General features: G+C 42.4%; 1 protein-coding gene across 4 annotated transcripts in view; it reads right to left on the bottom strand.

Annotated features, from left to right (window-relative positions):
* Nucleotides 1-18,947, bottom strand: part of pak5 (p21 protein (Cdc42/Rac)-activated kinase 5) — a 151,594-nt gene that overhangs the window by 36,659 nt on the left and 95,988 nt on the right. For all 4 annotated transcript variants that reach the window (XM_039738556.1, XM_039738555.1, XM_039738557.1 and 1 more), the window contains one exon: nt 10,484-11,269. In XM_039738556.1, coding sequence (XP_039594490.1) covers nt 10,484-11,269 — 786 coding nt within the window. The remainder of the gene's footprint in view (nt 1-10,483; nt 11,270-18,947) is intronic.

Below are 18,947 nucleotides of genomic sequence, written 5' to 3' on the forward strand. Positions count from 1 at the left end.
GTGAGCGCAAGTAAGATAGAGCCACACCCACCAACTCACAGAGCCCCGCCCACCAACTCTAAGACCATGGGATACGCTCAACAGAGCCCCGCCCACCAACTCTAACTCTCCTCCCACGTCCACCCTCAAAACCGGTCCCGCCCACACGCAGCCGACACGGCATTTCTCGGCAAGCATCTGCAGTACGCTTAAATCGCTCAGTCCAGTCCAACAGCAGCTGTACGAAAGCTTTTCGAGGAAAAATCTAGGCAGAATTTACGACGCTACAATGCCCCGACATGTCACACCAATGTTGCAGCGATTTTCGTCGGAGAAGATGGGGAACCGCCTGCCAAAAGGGACATTTGCATCTGTCCCATAGGCAACTCCTGTAGGCAGATTTCCACGCTCAATATGAATTGCGATCCTATGGTTTACCCACTTTTATTCGCTTACGGAGACATTGGCTGGCACAAAGATTTACAACATGTTCCAGATTAAAGAGCCGCCAAGCGAAGAAGGCTTACTCAATGCCAATTTTACACATACAGATTAGCAATGAGGAATATATTTAGTATTTTGCACTCCAGCGGCGAACTATTCCAGCAGTACGACGTAGATGCATATGTTAAAACAGAGGGCGCACGACTCAACTATCTCAGATTAGATCAACAAGATCTGCACGTGGAACAATACAAAGGACTGTCAGACACACTGCAAGCAAACTCTGAAAATAAAAACGTACGTTTAGGCAAAATGATCATATTACCGTCCACATTTCCACAAGTCCAAGATACATGCAACAAAACTATCAGGGTGCCATGGTCATAGTACGTAAATTCGGACAGCCTCATTTATTTATCACTTTCACATGTAATCCTGCTTGCACTGTTGGATACCCAAAGACCGGAGCGCAGACCTGATATCCCACATGCTGTTTACTCTTCACAGTAATTCTAACAACCAGTCTTCAGCCACGGTCAGTTGTATGTGGCTTTTTCTAGGGTTAGACCTTTTGACTCATTATCTGTCGTCACCACCAAAACACCTATTCACACCTGCGTCTTTCAAGAAGTATTTATTTCTTCTTGATTTTAGAATTCCTTTCTCACCATTTTCCGTTCCTATTCTTATATGCTACGGCGGACGTCGGCTAGTATTATCTAAACATCTACGCGTGGAAGTGTGTCTATCTTTCTGTCCGGCCCGGAAGTGAGAGGTGGAGCCGGGCTAAGGGCTCCACTTCCGAGGATACACAAGCGAAGCAAACACATCGGCAAAACGAGACCTCCGAAGAAAGAGTCACTCGCTTAGTGTCTAATACAGAAGTGAGGCAAGCACATTGGCAAAACGGTATCCCCTTTTACTTTTCCTCCCGCCGCTAATGCACAAGCGAGGCGAGTACGTCAGCAAAAACGAATCCTCCTAGGAGGGAGATGCCCAGAGTAGTTCTTTTCAATTACCTGACACCTCTACATTTCAGTTTTTTTTCCTGACGATTTTAATAGTTTCTAGGACCCCTGGCTTTTTACAGCACAGGCGTACACAGCTAGTATATTATATTATGCTAGATGAGCTACTTGACTAAGATGGGTTAAAAATCTAACTAATCAATGTTGACCTCAATATTACTGCTTGCAGTGCACCATCTGTTGGAATTTGTTTTGTAATGCTTGTAGTAATAAAGTGCATTAAATTTGTCATTCCAACAGATGGTGCATCACAAATATTCATAGAAATAAATTGCATTATTACAAATGTTTGGGATGCGTCATCTGTTGGAATGACAAGGACATAATAACAAGAAAGACACACAGATACACAGACACACCTGTCCTTTTATTATGGTGGGCTATCATATTACAGCAGTGTTAGCACTGCCACCTCACAACCCCAGAACAAAGGGCTCAGATTTAGCCCAGTTATTCCCACATGGAGTTTGCTTGTTTTCCCACGTGGGTATACTTTTTCTGTGTAGATAGATAGATAGATAGATAGATAGATAGATAGATAGATAGATAGATAGATAGATAGATAAATAGCTGGCAGGATTAGATAGATAGATAGATAGATAGATAGATAGATAGACTGTGGTGGGCTGGCACCCTGCCCGGGGTTTGGTTCCTGCCTTGTGCCCTGTGCTGGCTGGGATTGGCTCCAGCAGACCCCCATGACCCTATAGTTAGGATATAGCGGGTTGGATAATGGATGAATTAATGGATGGATGTACTTTGGTCTTCTGGTTTGTTGAATTTAAATTAGTCTAATGCGGGTGCGTGTGCCCTGTGAGGGACTGGCATTCTGTACTGAAGCCAGTGGTGCCAAGATGGGCTCTGTTACTCTACTACCCTGTAATGGATGGAGCAGGATCAGCAAATAAGTGGTTAATACTACATCCTGAAAAGATAAAGTCAATAGATGATTAAGAAATTGATTAAGAAATATATGAAGAAATGAATAAGTAGAGTAAAGAAAATGAAATATTCCCACATTCACTTTCTTTTTTATAAACTCTACTGATTTAGGAAAAACAAATCGGTAGGGAAACAAAGCTGCATTCCTCTGCAAAGACTGGGGAGAAGGTGCCAGCGATAGGCGTGTGTCAGCATTTGGACGGCTGCGCCAGTGACCGTGACACAATTAGAGATGACAGTTCTGGCAGGGCACAGATGGCGCATCAGTAGCTGCTCTTGTGACCACAGAGGCAGTGTGTGTTTGAGCCAAGCAGTAGCAGATCGGTGGGAGTGGGGGCACAAAAATATAAGAAACTGCACAAAGCTGATTTAGAAGACCCTGGATTTCCCTTATTTATACACAATTATATCTTCACAGAATTTTAGGACTCCTTCACTTTATTCACATTTTGTAGCCTTGTGCTAAAATCATTTCAATTCAGTTTCCCAAACACTAAGCGACACTCAATACCTCAGAATAATAAAGCGTAAACAGAATTTTAGAACTTTTTTTGCAAAATCATTAAAAATAAAAATGACTGGAATGTCCCGTTGACCCACAGTTTGCAGACCCCTTATTCAGTACTTAGCCCGAAGCTTAGGCGTTCATAAGAAATGTAAGGATTGACTTCATTTGAAATATTTAAATGTTTAAAATCTAAATTTTCTCAGTTGCAATGGAAATTTGTCCTTTTTTTTCCCCCTCTGATTGAGGTCCATAGAGGGCTAGTAAAGGATGGAAAGTCGAAAATAACGTCATATTCATAATCGGTGACCTTGAAATAGTCTAAAACGATACCTCACATGCTTTGTGTGGTTTGAAATTTGCAATTTTAACTTTCTGGGAGGGGCCCTTAGAGGGCGAGGACCAATCAAATATCGAAAATATAATCATATGCGTGATCAGCAGCCTCACATTCACAATAAACAACACTCCACGTGCCTAGTTCACCGATTTTCATTTTTTTTGAAGTTTCCTGAAAAGGAGTGACTTGGACCCCTTATATGCCATGAGGGGTCAGGTGATGTGGCCTGCACGACTTCACATCTTTCTGATTATTATTGCTGAAGACTCCTCTTGGCTTACTATGATAAGTATTTAGGAAAATATGCTCCGAAAATGGCCTACAAGGTAGGTGATGTTGAGTCTAGAAATGGAAGGGAACCCCAAAAAGCTCAACGCCTTACATAACTAGATATCAAGACACGTTACATAGTACATCATATGACGTGTGATCGAAAAATACGGTGAATGTTTTAAAAAAGAAACGTTTATTGCAGTAAAAGATTTACGACTACCAGTCACCCTCAGACTACTCTCCTCCACTGTGGAATGCACTTAATCCCGACACTCCTGCCACTTTGCGAAGCAGTTCCGGAAGTTTCTTTTCGAGGGTGTCTCAGTTGGGCTGTCGTGTCTGCCTGGATGTCCTCAATGGATTGAAATTGTTTGCCTTTCATGGTCATTTTTCAATTTAGGGAACAGCCAGAAGTCACACAGTGCCAGATCCGGCGAATAAGGCGGATGCGGACGCAGCGTAATGTCTTTATTCGATAGAAACTGTCATACTAGATGGGATGTGTGACAAGGAGCGTTGTCCCGATGAGGAATGAAACCGTTCCAATATTCTCCTCGGTTATTGATGTTGAAGGACATCCTGATCTTTTCTCGTCTTCAGCCGAGTCCGATCCGTTATGAAATCGATCAAACCGCTTGTAAACAATCTTAATCGTCGGCGCAGTGTCACCATTCGAGTGAATTTCCCTGTATATTTGGCCAAAGACAGACACAATTGTTTGGCTATTGTGAATAGGATAACTGGAAGAGAGTTTACACATTGGGCAGCACGGTGGCGCAGTGGGTAGCGCTGCTGCCTCGCAGTTAGGAGACCAGGGTTCGCTTCCCGGGTCCTCCCTGCGTGGAGTTTGCATGTCCTCCCTGTGGGTTTCCTCCCAAAGTCCAAAGACATGCCGGTTAGGTGCATTGGCGATTCTAAATTGTGTGTGTGTGTGCCCTGCGGTGGGCTGGTGTCCTGCCTGAGGTTTGTTCCCTGCCTTATGCCCTGTGTTGGCTCCAGCAGACCTCCGTGAGCCTGTAGTTAGGATATAGCGGGTTGGACACTGGATGGATGGATGGAGTTTACAGATCGACAACGTCTCCCGGAGGAAGATAAAGAAGAGAAGAGTGAAAAGGGCTCCCTGAGTGTATTCGTTGTATTAACATTTATAATGATGTTGTGAATCAGACCAGGAAGGTGAACTTTAGAGAAAGTCAAACATACAGTTGTATAGGGCGGGTTATTAAATTGTCAAGTGCTTAAATAAGGAATCTGAACGATTTTATTAAACCAGATTTTATTTGTGTGTGTGCGCCGATACTTCACCGATTATTAGGGCAGAAAGTGAACGTTCACTGGGGTACTTTCAATGGCGCCTTTTCCATTTTTTCCACCTTGCGTCGATTGTATACTTCAGTTCGGAGCGTCTAACGACACAAACTAAACAATGAGGACTTCTATTTTTTTTCCACTTATGGTGGAAATAAAAGAATCTAAACCCATGAGGAAAGGAGCAACTTCACAGTGATGATTTCTTATTGTGCTCAATGGAGTCTGCCCTTCAGGCTCTGGAAGCCCCATCTGGTCTGAAATTCCCAAGGTCAGCGCAGGGAGACCAATGACCCATAAACTGACAAAATGGCTCAGCAGACAGCAAGCAAATTCACTGAAAATAAAGATATTACATTTGGCTGGCAGGAAGGCGCTCTTCAGAGGCTTAGCTTTTTGGTAGGACGTCATCCACCGTGTAAATTAAAGGCAGGCCAGTAGAACCGCAGGCATAACCGTGCTTTTTAAATTGGCTTCCGTGTTAGGACCACGAGGTATCCAGACCCCTTCACTTTCTGCACACTTTATCGTGTTGTACATTTCATTTGAAATGGACATTTTCAGTCTACATTTAATATCCCGTGAAGAAGTAGTTGCTGGCATCAGGCTTGGATTTTCTGGTTCGGATCTTCATTCCCTCTTGACCTTGACTCTCGTTTTGCCCGTTGGTTTCGGTGGCGTATTAACATTCTGCCTCCTGCCTTTTGACCCCATGCCCTCATCTCCTGGTCTTTCTTCATTCACCATAATCCTCAGGCACTCTACGGCCCCGGGTTTTGATCTTTGCTTTATTTGTTTTATCTACGTCTCTTCTCCCGATCACAGCTTTTTCTGCTGCTAGTTTTCTACCTCTTAGCATCGCCACACCTGAGCAAAAATATGTCAAGACCTCTTCAGTGTGGAAGTGTCTGCCCAAGCATCCCATAAACAGGCTAGCGGCACCAGCCACAAAGACAATTTCAGACATTCCAAAATAGAATCGCTGTTCTACTGTCACGAATGTGCGTTCAGGAGTCTCTCGACAAGCTCAACTGAGGTATGCATTACCACTCTGGGACAAGAGGGGGTGCTGTTGCTGATGGTATCCTCCCCCTTTCTCTCACAGCCCAGTGGGAACTCATACCCAGCAAGCCACGCCCCTTCCGGTCACTTTGCCTTAAAAAGTGGCAGCCCAGAAAGATGGCGTCTCCTATTCTGCAACCAGGATGCAAGTCCGACAAGAGCAGCTAAACAGAACACCGAAGTCGTTCCAGTGGATGACGTCGTCTCAGCATCATTTGTGTTGTACCGCCTGCATCCGTTTTTGCCTTCTTTTTTTTGTTTGGTGACCGTGATCGAAACGCCATTACCGAGGTAGAATGCCAACAATTCTCTCTGCTCCTGACCGCCTCCTTGCCACCGGCCCCATTACATAATGAATCGCATCGAGCGTATTATCGGAAATTGGACGATTTTGACTAAACTGAGTTTACTATCAATATTTTAACAATACGCTACTGCAGTGGTTCCCAAACTCGACCCCTAGGGCTACAGGTTTCTGTTCCAACTAACTTTTGCTTCACATTGGACTCCTGGCCTAATGAAGTGAGTCATTATTTTCCAATTTCTGTGTTTTGGGGACAATGTAGAAATTACCAAACTACATTACGTTTGCTAAATTTTTATTAAAATATACTAAGCAGTTACAGTATATGGGGAATGCATTGTTTATTTTTTTAATAACCCTAACCCTGATTTTCATTCAATTTTTCCAGGTGTTCTGGTTATTTAATAAATTTATGAATAAGTAAAATAAATAAGAATAAATAAATTTCACGAATGTATGTCTAAGATACGCATTATTATATTGCTTGGGGCTCCACAGTGTACTCCACTTAGAGACGAGGAGGACACGTGGAGATTAAACCCGGATTTTGCACAAGACTTGGTAGAGCACTGGCTGACGGAGATTAAGTTTGCTAAACAATATAATAATTAGTTTGGTATTCAACCCCCTTCCTTTATTTCTACCTTATTGTTTTTTTCCCAGAATCCCCCTTTTATTTTCTTTTTCAACCACCCTTCACACATTTGCTTTTTCTATCCCTATCCCTCATCCCCATCCCTAACTTTAAAATTCGTATAACTCAGGCCCTGAGGTTAACCAGTCATCTCACCCCAGGGCCCTGAGGTTAAAACTTAAACCCTTTATAATTTTAATAAATTATTTTTTTATCTCCACCCCCCATTCCCTTCCCTAACCTTAAAATGACCCCTGATTAATTTTAAATCCTAATTTTAAAGAATTTGAACTCTAATTTAATATGAAAGACCTGGAGTATCTCCAAAAAATTATGAGTGGGTAGGGATTTCTAATTTTAACCATTATTGTGTGCTTTTTTTAGTGCCTAAATGAACTTATTTTTGAACATTTTAACACTTTATTATCCTGTTTTATATGTTCTTTTAAAATTTTACATTTATATAAATTTTAGTTCTTATTTATTTCAATTTTAATGTGATTTTATATTTGCCCAATAGGGGGCGCTATTTTCTAAAACACTCTATTTGAGTCAAAATTTTAATTAGTGAATGAATGGAATTTTATAAGGACATGTACATGATTTATTTTAGGAATATTGTAGGACATTTCAGCGGGATTAAATAGTGGTTTTAATAACTTGAAAGTAGAGGGTGTGTGTCGCTTTAAATAAGATTTTTTAATTTAGAACACAGATGTCAAACTCCAGTCCTGGAGGGCCGCAGTAGCTGCAGATTTTCGTTCTATCATTCTTCGCCATTAGTGAGCCGTTTCTGCTGCTAATTAACGTCCTTTGCCTTTGTTTTAATTAGCGTCACTCAGGCCCCTTAGTTGTCTCTATTTCTTTAATTAGCAGCCAAACAATAATGAGACACAAAACACCTGTGCTCATCACACAATATCAGAAAATAAAGAAAGGCGAAAGTCTCAGTAAGTTTGCTCTCTCATGTCACCCAAACATTTTGAGGTGTTCTTAGAAAAAACAGAAAAAATCAACAGTTTTAGAAATGTCTGCCGTGGCAATGAGAGCAGCAACAAGCTGTGGAATTAAATAACGGGTTTAATTAACAGCAAGAATGAGCTTCTCATTAAGAGATCGGTTGGAGTGAAGTTGGTTGGAGTTTGAAAACCCAGTTCAGCTGGTCATCTGTTGGCTTGTTTCACATCGCATTTCTGTTTGGCTGTCATTTAAATGAAGAAATAAATCAATTCAGAGGACTGAATCCATCAAAACGGGGCTATTAACATGAAGGGAAAAGAAGATAATTAGCAGTGAAAACTGGTCACTGATTAGGAAAAGGGTTAGAATGAAAGCCTGCAGCCACTGTGGCCCACCAGGACTGGAGTTCGACAAACCCTGATTTAGGAAATAAGCGTGCCAGTGCATGCCAGTCCTGGCCATATACCCTAACCCTAATCCTAACCGTGATTTTCGTTCAATTTTTCCAGGTGTTCTGGTTATTTAAATCATTATTTCTGAATTAGTGGTTCTGACGCTGAAGTAGTCGCAGCTTTCATCATCCCGGGTGTCTGCTCTGCTTGTTGCTAATTGTCACTATTAGGATTACATTTTAGGCAGCAAAGGAGAAAATAGTAAGGAAATAACACAAGAGAGTTAAACATTTAAAGCTTTCGACTAAAGCATAAATATCTCTAAATCTCTTATAAAAACATACTGCTGTGATTTTCTGAATGGGGAATAAGAGATGAGAAAAAAAAGACCAGCTAATGAAATAAGATCAGTTATTTACGATTATTATCACCGATTGTGAATCTGATTGGAATGACAACCAGCAGCCACCGGGGGTCCCCAGGACCAAGTGCCTTATTGGGTCAGGTTTACTACTTAGTTAATTTTTGCACAATAGCGCCATCTGTTGAGGGATAGAAGCAGAGGCCCACGTGCCCTCAGAGCAGGGGTGTTGAACTCCGGTCCTGGAGGGTCGCAGTGGCTACAGGTTTTCATTCTAACCGTCTTCTTAATTAGTGACCAGTTTTTGCTGCTAATTAACTTCTCTTGCCTTACTTTTAATTAACTCGATTCAGAACCTTCCATTCTTTCATTTTCCTTAATTAGCATCCAAAAGATAATGAGACACAAAACAAGCCGCCACATGGCCAGCTCACCACATTATCTGAAAATAAAGAAAGGTGATGGTCTCTGTAAGGTTGATCTCTCGGGTCACCAAAACATTTTGACGGTGGTCTTAGAAAAATAAAAAAAAAAACAGAAAATCAACAGTTTTGGAAATGTCTGCTGTGGGAGAATGAGGGCAGCAGGAAGCTGTGGAATTAAATAAAGGGTTTACTTAACAGCAAGAATCGGCTTCTCGTTAAGAAACTGCTTGCAGTTTGAAGCCCCAGTTTAGCTGTTCATCTGTTGGCTCGGCTCAAGTCTCATTTCTGTTTGGCTGCCATTGAATGGAGAAAAGAATCAATTCAGAGGACCAAATGCTTAAAAACAGGGCTATTAAAATGAAGAGTAAAGGAGTTAATTAGCAGCAAAAACTGATTAGGAAAAGGGTTAGAATGAAAACCTGCAATAGCATTCTGACGATAGCAGATTCACACAAATGAGAGACGATTGAGTCGTGTGTGTGGTTGTAAATGTTTCAGATGTGGGCGGGACTTTTCCAAATCCCTTTGCATAAAATCTTGTCTCGCGAGGCTTGAAATTTTCTCTCGCAGGATTTCACTTTCACCAAATGACAAATCTTTTAATTCTCGCGGATACGCCTCTTCAGCAGGAACAAACACCACTTCTCCCTGATGGCAACACGTATTAGACGATCTACAAGTTTCCAACATAACGTCTAAATCTGAACAATATATTCAATCTGTTTTCGCTGTTCCATTATTTCACCGAGTAATTTCTGTTTGTTTGCACTAATGCGATCTTAACTGTCATTTTTTTTTGACACTTTCGAATTTTCATACTTCCATTATCTCTAACCTGCTCTGCTTGTGTACCGCGCCAATGTTTTTGAATTCTTTATGACATTCTACTTTGTCATCTACTCTTTGTCTTTTATTTCCAGCCCCGGGCCTGGTTAAAGCACAAAGTCTCATCTCGCGGGACGTGAAAGTGTCTCTTTGAGAAAATCACGTCTCGTCTCCTTCCAAGATTTTTTGTTATAATAGAGTGATTTATAGATAATGAATTAAATATAAATTAACAAGCAGCAACATGAATTATACAAACATATCTATCTGAAAATAAAGTAGAAATTGTTAATTATAAATTTGTTATGTGATCAGAGGGTCCCACCTCTCATGCTACCCCATCCCCACGCTACTTGGGGCTTCCCATATATGAAGATTTCTAAACAAATCAAATGAATCAAAAGAATGGATTTAATTAAACTATTAGAACTGTTTCACTAAAGTGGATTGAAATGTCCGTCGCTAAATCTCACGTTACTCGTGTTATGTAATCCACAGGTCGTTGGCTCACATACCCTTTTTTGCTAATATATTGTTAAATTGATGTTCTGGGAAAGATCAGCACACATCAGAAATGGGAAACACTGAACGTCTGAGCTGAAGATCTACCTCTCTCTCCCCTCATTCTTCAGTCAAGACTCCCGTAAGACGCAGATCTTCAAACTCATAGTCAAATTACAGCCAAATCCCACAATTATTACCTTTGGAACCCCTGAGGAAATCACGGTTTCAGAGAGACGAGGGTAGGTGTAGGAGCTGTAGCAGTGACCTTGCTGTGTCGATTTAAAAGCCCCCATCCCATATGGCAAGCTGGGCTCCTGAAGGCCCGATCCCGATCGTGATCGCTGTCTGATGGCTGGCTGGGGACTGGTCTGGCTTACGTAGGAGGACTTTGGTCGCTTTTCATAGTCTTCTCTTGGTGGTCCGTATCCCCAGTCACTGTCCGAGTAGTCAATTCTCTCACTGTGAATTGAAGTCCTTGACGGTGTGTTCTGGGATTGTTCTTTGTAATCACTTGAGTATCCCCCGAGAGAAGGCCTATAGTAGTCTCGGTTTACACCAAGGGAATCAACCGATCGAATCCTGCCTTCCATGTAAGTGTGGTAGTCAGGGGGCAGCTTAGAAAAATCAGACTTTTGGGGCATAGCATCCGGGTAAAATGGGTCCACCCCCCTCGGCTTTACAGTATGTCCATTTTGCTTTGGCAGTCTATATTGCCTCCCAAAGTCTCCCTCGAGAAACGTTTTCCCTCTCGACTCTCCAGGAATTTCCTTGCCGGTTTCCAAGTCACATGAGAATCGGGAGTAATAACTACCAAAGCCATTTTCTTCATGACGCTCTGGAACGTGATTGGAGTTGAGTTGCCGGGGTGCCGGAGGGCTCTCCTTGCGTAGGGAATTTGATCGTGTTACCGAAATGCTGTCAAATTCTTCCAGTAATCCATTTATCGCGGCGTCTTTCTGCGGCTTGTTTCCTCGTACGATGGTCTGAAAAAAAAAAACCACGAAAATAAAATACTGACATAAACACTCATTGAAAGATGTAATCAAAAACTACAGTGTGAGACAGAGCTTGGCAAACAGACCATAACTAATTCAAATGGCACACGAGTCACATGAGAATCTGCTTTATTAATGACTAGGAAGAGACAATACTGTACTGACTATCAAAGACTCCGCGCTTGGGGAAGCCTACGGGACATAATGAGATCAGCCCTGATTCCTGATTTCGTCGGATCTTTTGTTGCCACCAACTTAGACCTCGGCATTACTGGGATTGGTTTCAGATGGTTTGACTCCTACCTCTCAGGCTTCTCTAACCGTGTGGTCCTGGTGAGGAGAGATCCAAGAGTGCATCAGACAAGCATGGCGGTGTCCCAGGGATGAGTGCTGGGTCCTCTCCTCTCTCTATACACCACCTCACTAGGCCTGTGGTGTAGCGGGTCCACAGCTCACGTCAAAAAGTCCACTTTTATAAACAAATAATTGCCACACTCGCGGCTTAGAGACGGGGTGTGGTAGTGTCCCAGGGGAGTTTGTGATGCAGGCAGTCCTCACTTAAGTGCACAGGTGAGGAGTCGTCCGCATCCATAATTGGTGCAAGGAGCTGCTAATTGCCACATCTGATCCACGTCCCCATAATAAATAGAGGCGTGAGACGGCTAGTAGGGAGGGAAAAAAAGAAAAGGAAAAAAGAAAGAGACGGAGGTTAAGGAAGAAGGCAGCTGGAAGTGAAGGAGCCGGTGTGTGCGAGAGAGAGGGAGAGTGATTGAACGAACGAGTGAGTGAGTGAGCGCGCGCACAAAGACTCACAGATGTATGCTGGCAGCTGGGAGAATAGAGCCTGAGTGGGATGTTTGGCTGACACCCGAGGGCCGACGGTAGTGGTCGCTCCTGCTGAGCGCTTGTTGGGAGCAGGAGTGACCGGGAGAAGGTTGGCTCGCCGCAGATTTGGAGTAGAATCCCCAGTGTGAGTGTCCTGGCCGTTGGGGGAAGCCAAGTCTCGGTCTGCAGGGGCTGAAGGAAGCCAGGGATTGGGAGGCCACCAGACCAGTCGAGGGAAGAAGGTCAGCTGCATGTAGGGTGGCTCTCCTGGTGCATAGCCTGGATGGGAGAAGCAGGGGAGTCGCCAGTAAAAGAAGGAACCGTGCTTTGTGTTTCTAAAGTGACTGCTTCCAGCCATTGTTTTAACCTCTTTATTTACTCTAACGTATTATAACCGCCATGATTTCACCTCTGTTTTAATGGATTATTTATTTAATGACGTATTTTTGAGATATTGCACTTATTAATTTGAACACTTTTATGATTTTTTATTTATTTATTTGTTTATTTAAAACGCTTCTGTAAAAAAAAAATTATTTCCTCTAGGGACAAATAAAAGTTCTATCTATCTATCTATCTATCTATCTATCTATCTATCTATCTATCTATCTATCTATCTATCTATCTATCTATCTATCTCTTATATAGTGTCTTTCTATCTATCTACCCACCCATGGTTCATCCTCACCTTGTGTCCTCCATTCCACCACCCATGAGCCCATACTAGTCAGAAAGGGTGCATAAGTGGATGGAAGATGTGATCTTGTGACATTACCTACATTGCCCGGCGGTCAACAAATTCAGAGTTTTGCGTTTTAGGGCTGAAATTTGTACCAAGTGCCTTGGAATGAAACTCCTGTGATCTGAGACGCGGTGCCACCGATTTCTGATTCCCTTTTATTGTTCTGTGTACAGGTTTTCTGTGGATATGTTGGCTTCAATGACAGCAGCCATATTTCATCGAGGCGTCGCGCCGCTCTGTCCACTTGTGATAAGCCATAATGAATTTGGCCGCAACAGCAGCTGTCTCCTCCAGGCAACTGAAAAGAGAATGAGTAATGGCTGAAGCTCCCCGCTGCAGGATTAACCTTGATCGTAATGATGTGAGTAATTAAGAGCACTGCCCTTCCCCTGACTTGCATTTATGGCCCTTAAAGTGTTGTAATGTGCACAGATCGGATGGGCCGACGTAATAAAGTGTAGAATTCGTTAAAAGTGTAGCTCAAAAATGGATGAAATATTCCATGTGACTCATGTCATTTTTTTTTATTTCCCCAGCTATTTTCTTTTCCCTTATTAGAGCTTCATGGACGTTTACATTTACACCTTTCATATTCGTTGTAGCTGCTCGGTTCAATTCAGGGTCACGAGGAGACACAAAACAATCATTCAGCTTCTGAATTCACTTCTTCAGCTGCCCGGAGCCTAAGCTGGTGACACTGGGGGGCAAGACGGGAAGCAGCCCTTAATGTAGCGTCCAACATACGACACAGTGGATAGATTAACTCATCTAACCTGCTCCTTCTCACTCAAACCTGCTAAATCCAGTTCAGGGCGGCGTGAAGACTGTCCCAGCAGCATTAAGCACAAGGCAGGAACCATCCATCCATCCATTATCCAACCCGCTATATCCTAACTACAGGGTCACGGGGGTCTGCTGGAGCCAATCCCAGCCAACACAGGGCGCAAGGCAGGAAACAAACCCCAGGCAGGGTGCCAACCCACCGCAGGGCACACACACGCACACACGGGACAATTTAGGATCGCCAATCCACCTAACCTGCATGTCTTTGGACTGTGGGAGGAAACCCACGCAGACACGGGGAGAACATGCAGACTCCATGCAGGGAGGACCCGGTAAACGAACCCGGGTCTCCTAACTGCAAGGCTACCCACTGTGCCACCGTCCCACATACATGAATACATTTAATCCACACACAAAATGTATTACGACATGGGCTTTGTAATACAATACTCCCATGTTGCAGTGCATCCTTGGAACAATCTATAAACCATGCCATACCAATTTTATAGCCCTCTTGATCTTGCAGCACTACCCACTGCGCCACCATGCCGCCCAGTTGTTATAATATATTTATATATATTTATATACTAGCCATCCCCCCGGCTTCACCCGTGTATTAGTGAAACAGGACAGTGAGGAGGGTCCCTACTCCTGACGTCACTCCTCCCCCTCCCCTCGGCCCGCAGCCTCCATCTTGGATTAGCGTGAATATATCGCTCCTGCCAGCAAACTCTGATTCTTAGCGCTTTGAGAGAAGTCACAAAATCAACCGGAATGTTCAAGCAAATTCTAGAAAAAAAAGATCTAAATCCATTAAGTAGTTCTCTCATTCGCTAGCTAAGCGGAGTTATGGTTGCGCCCCGAGGCAGACGCGTGCGTGAGGAGGGCCCCGCATCCCGATGAGTCTCTCTCGGATTTACGTTAATAAATCGGTACCACAAACAAACTCTGATTCTTAGCGTGATGAGAAAGTCACAAAATCAGTGAAATGTTCAAGAAAATTATAAAAAGAAATCCGATCTCAATCCGTGAAGTAGTTCTCTCGTGAAGAGCGGACAGACATACAAACAGGTCTACAAAACTATAAGAAATTTCACATTTGGACGGTTTTTAAAACGTTTCTTAGCGAGCACCGATAGGCCAAGGGTAACCTACATTCTAAATTTCAAGTCCCAAGTCCTCATGGCTCGGGAGATTTCGTGATGAGTGAGTCTGTGGGATTTGGCTTTTATACAGTCTGTGGTCCCCGGCCGGGATGCCCAGGAGAACGAGAGGAGGGCTTCTGCCTCCTCCAGACCGTGAGGGGGCGTCCGTCCTGGTTATATTGGGGGCCCCGGGTAGAGGGCTTGGAAGCCCAGCCCTGTAGGGACCCGTGGCCACCGCCAGGCGGCGCCCCAGTGCCTATTTATCCCGGGAGCCCGGCACTTCCGCCACACCAGGAAGTACCGGGGGGAAGACAACAGGGGACACCCGGACGGCTTCCGGGAGCGCAGCCGGCACTTCTGCCACACAGGGGTGTGGCCAACTCTAATTGCCGGGAAGCAGCTAGAACCCATCTGGGTTCCCATAAGAGGGGCCGCCTCCCTCCAGTCATTCGTGGAAGTCGGGTGGAAGAGGACAGAGCTGGAGTGAGGACTGGAGGCGGCCAGGAGGAAAAGAGGCACAGGAGTGTGTGGCCTGGACATTGGGGGAATCGGTGCTGGAGGCACTGGGGTTTGTGCACGTGATTATTGTACATATTATTGTAAATAAACAGTGTGTGGTGAATTTAAGATGTCCGTCTGTCTGTGTCCGGGTCCAAGTTCACAAGTTATATGAAAAAGTTTGGGAACCCCTCATAATTCTGTGGATTTTTGTTTCTCATTGGCTGAACTTCCTTGTAATATCTGACATGCCTTATGGACACAGTAGGATTTCAGCAGTGACATTAAGTTTATTGGATTAGCAGAAAATATGCAATATGCATCATAATAAAATTAGACAGGTGCATAAATGTGGACACCCAACAGAGATGTGACATCAATACTTAGTTGAGCCTCCTTTTGCTCCTTTGAGCCTCTCGACGCTGTCCTCCTGTAGCCTTTGACGAGTGTCTGGATTCTGGATGTTGGTATTTCTGTCCATTCTTCATACCAAATCTCTCCAGTTCAGTTCAATTTGATGGACAGCCTGCTTCAAATCATCCCATAGATTGTCGATGATATTCAAGTCAGGGGACTGTGACGGCCATTCCAGAACATTGGACTTCTCCCTCTGCATGAATGCCTTTGTAGATTTACAACTGTGTTTTGGGTCATTGCGTCGTATGCTTTTTCGGCCATTTTAGTAAATTAAGTGAAAACACTCAGTGTGGATGGAGATGTCATTTTTAAATGAAAACCAAAGCGGAACGTAACTTTCAGGTCACTGACTAGGTTAACCTGACTATTATTAAATTAACATAACTTATCACAACTTATTCAGATCTGCTGAAATAAATTCAGGATCATGGGGGGCTTGAGCCTGTCCCAGTGGTACTGGTCTTAAAGCAGGAATAAACCCTGGACAAGGTGCCAGTCCTTCATAATCCTACTCACACTCTCTCACAGTAGAACCACCAGACCCCAAAAGTTGTGTCTTTCTTCTCTAAAATAATAACAAATTCTATATATTTTTAGCCTGTTTAATCCAAAGACAAAAACACAACAGAACAGAAATAAGCCATTTAACACTGCCTTAGCTTTATAGCCTGGGTTAAAAAAACGACATTCATTCAGCATAATGCTGCCACCTGCTGGCAACCAACTGGAATAGGCGATGCAATGCTTTGAAAGATCTGTTTGGCCTATCCACTTTAACAAAAGGACAAGTGTCTGTGCATCTGTATGTCTGCGTGTTTATCCAGTTGACATGTCTCTGTTATTCCAACAGATGGTGCTTCACAAAGATTTGTTGTTCAGAAATGCTTTGCATCTTTCATTTTAACAGATGGCACATCACAAACATTACCACTGCTTTCAAGAATCCCATACCAAATACCATATAAAAGAGACATCTGCATTACATTTGTCAGTCCAACAGATAGCATATCACAGGCATTTATGGTGATGCATTTCATTACTACAAATGTTTGTAATGAGGCATCTTTAGGAATGACAAATGCAATGCATTTTATTACTATATGCTTTACAAAATACATTCCAGTAGATGGTGCACTGCAATGGGGTCTACTTTGATTACTTGGATTTCTTAGATGGGTAGCTAATAAAAGGATAAATGTCTGTCTGTGTGTCCATCTGGTACATCCATTTCAACAGATGGTACATCACAAATATTAACACTGCTTTTATGAATCCCATAGCAAATGGCATATACTGTAACAGAGACATATGCATTGCATTGTGCACCTCAAAAGTTAATGTTGAGGTCTGTTGATTACTTTGATTTCACCGGGATTTAGATGGGTAGCACAGCCAGTATAAACAGATACAATGCTAAGACCTACTCATCTGTGACAAGATTGCTGGTGAACTACTGGGGCAAGAACTTTGATCTTAGTTTTAAATGAAAGCTTATGACCTGATATGTGCAGGAAAAATGTGACAGTTAATATGTGATGGAAAGATATAAAATACATTACATGATAAACAGACAGATTTTAAAGGCACTATAGAATAGATAGACAGACAGAAATGAAACATGCTCTATAGCAAACAAACCTGATAGATAGATAGATAGATAGATAGATAAATAGATAGATAGATAGATAGATAGATAGATAGCATAGTTGGCAGGATTAGATAGATAGATAGATAGATAGATAGCGTAGATAGATAGATAGATAGATAGCGTAGTTGGCAGGATTAGATAGATAGATAGATAGATAGATAGATAGATAGATAGATAGATAGATAGATAGATAGATAGATAGATAGATAGCGTAGTTGGCAGGATTAGATATGTAGATAGATAGATAGATAGATAGATAGATAGATAGATAGATAGATAGTGAAAGGCACTATATAATAGATAGATAGATAGATAGATAGATAGATAGATAGATAGATAGTGTAGTTGGCAGGATTAGATAGATAGATAGATAGATAGATAGATAGATAGATAGATTAGTTGGCAGGATTAGATATGTAGATAGATAGATAGATAGATAGATAGATAGATAGATAGATAGATAGATAGATAGATAGATACTGTACATACATACATAAAATTTTATTGGAAGATGATCACTTATATAAAATATAAGACAATAGGTTCCTGCTAATTTCCTGATGTTATATTAGATGAAACAATAAATAAATAATTAGATAAGTAGAGTGGATTGCCCACTACAGCTGAGAGTCAGCAGGTCTGTCACAATTTTCAGGCACTCAGGCACTGACTTTGCTCATAAGTTCAAATCTGCTGATTCTGATGGTCCTGATTTTTGAGTACTAAAGCCATTCATGAAATGTGAATGTGGATCCTGAAAGTATTTTAACAAGTTGAAATCTTTGGTGTAGTGTTCATAATAATTCCTCAGAGAGTGGCAGAACTCAGGCTGTGGAAAATTTAAGGTTTATTTTTAAACCTCCCAAAAGTAAACTTAAAGATATTTCTGAGTCTTCTAAACCAGGACTGTGGTTTCAGATTCTCATCCTCTGAGCAGAAGGAGGACGTTACCCCCACACTTTCCACATCAACATCGCCACACTTAATTTAGTCCACAGCACCCCACAGTGGTGAAACAAGTGAACTACACTACACAAAGTAATGAGAAAGTTTACTTGTGTGCAAACCGTAAGAACCTCAGTCTTCAAAATAACAGCACATGCAATGCGTCTTTATTGTGTTCAAAAGTGGAATTCATGGGAAAGGCTGAGTGTCAAAATTCAGTAAAATTTGCTCGTGCTGGAAAAGCCCAGGATGATATCATTAAACTACACACAATTCTGTTTGATTTTCTTCAGTTCATCCAATTCTCTGTGTCACTTGCCAGTTTAGAGAAGAGAAGGGCCTGGAAAAGTACTGGAAAGAATAATATCCCTGTATCTGAACCCGTGACTGTGTCTGTGTTGGTTGTTGCAAGGGTTTGGAGCTCAGTGACGCCCCTTATCTTATGAATGAATACAATTATCTGAGAGAAAATGTACATTTAAATATACAGTATTAATGCATAAAGTATACACTCAGCAGACACTTTATTAGGTACACGTGTTCAACGGGTTGTTAACGCAAATATTGAATCAGCCACTCAATGCATTTCGGCCCTTAGACATCATCAAGACGACATGCTGAAGTTCAAACTGAGCATCACAATGGGGACTGAAGTGACTCTGA

Source organism: Polypterus senegalus, chromosome 16, assembly GCF_016835505.1.
Source record: "Polypterus senegalus isolate Bchr_013 chromosome 16, ASM1683550v1, whole genome shotgun sequence".
NCBI lineage: Eukaryota > Metazoa > Chordata > Cladistia > Polypteriformes > Polypteridae > Polypterus > Polypterus senegalus.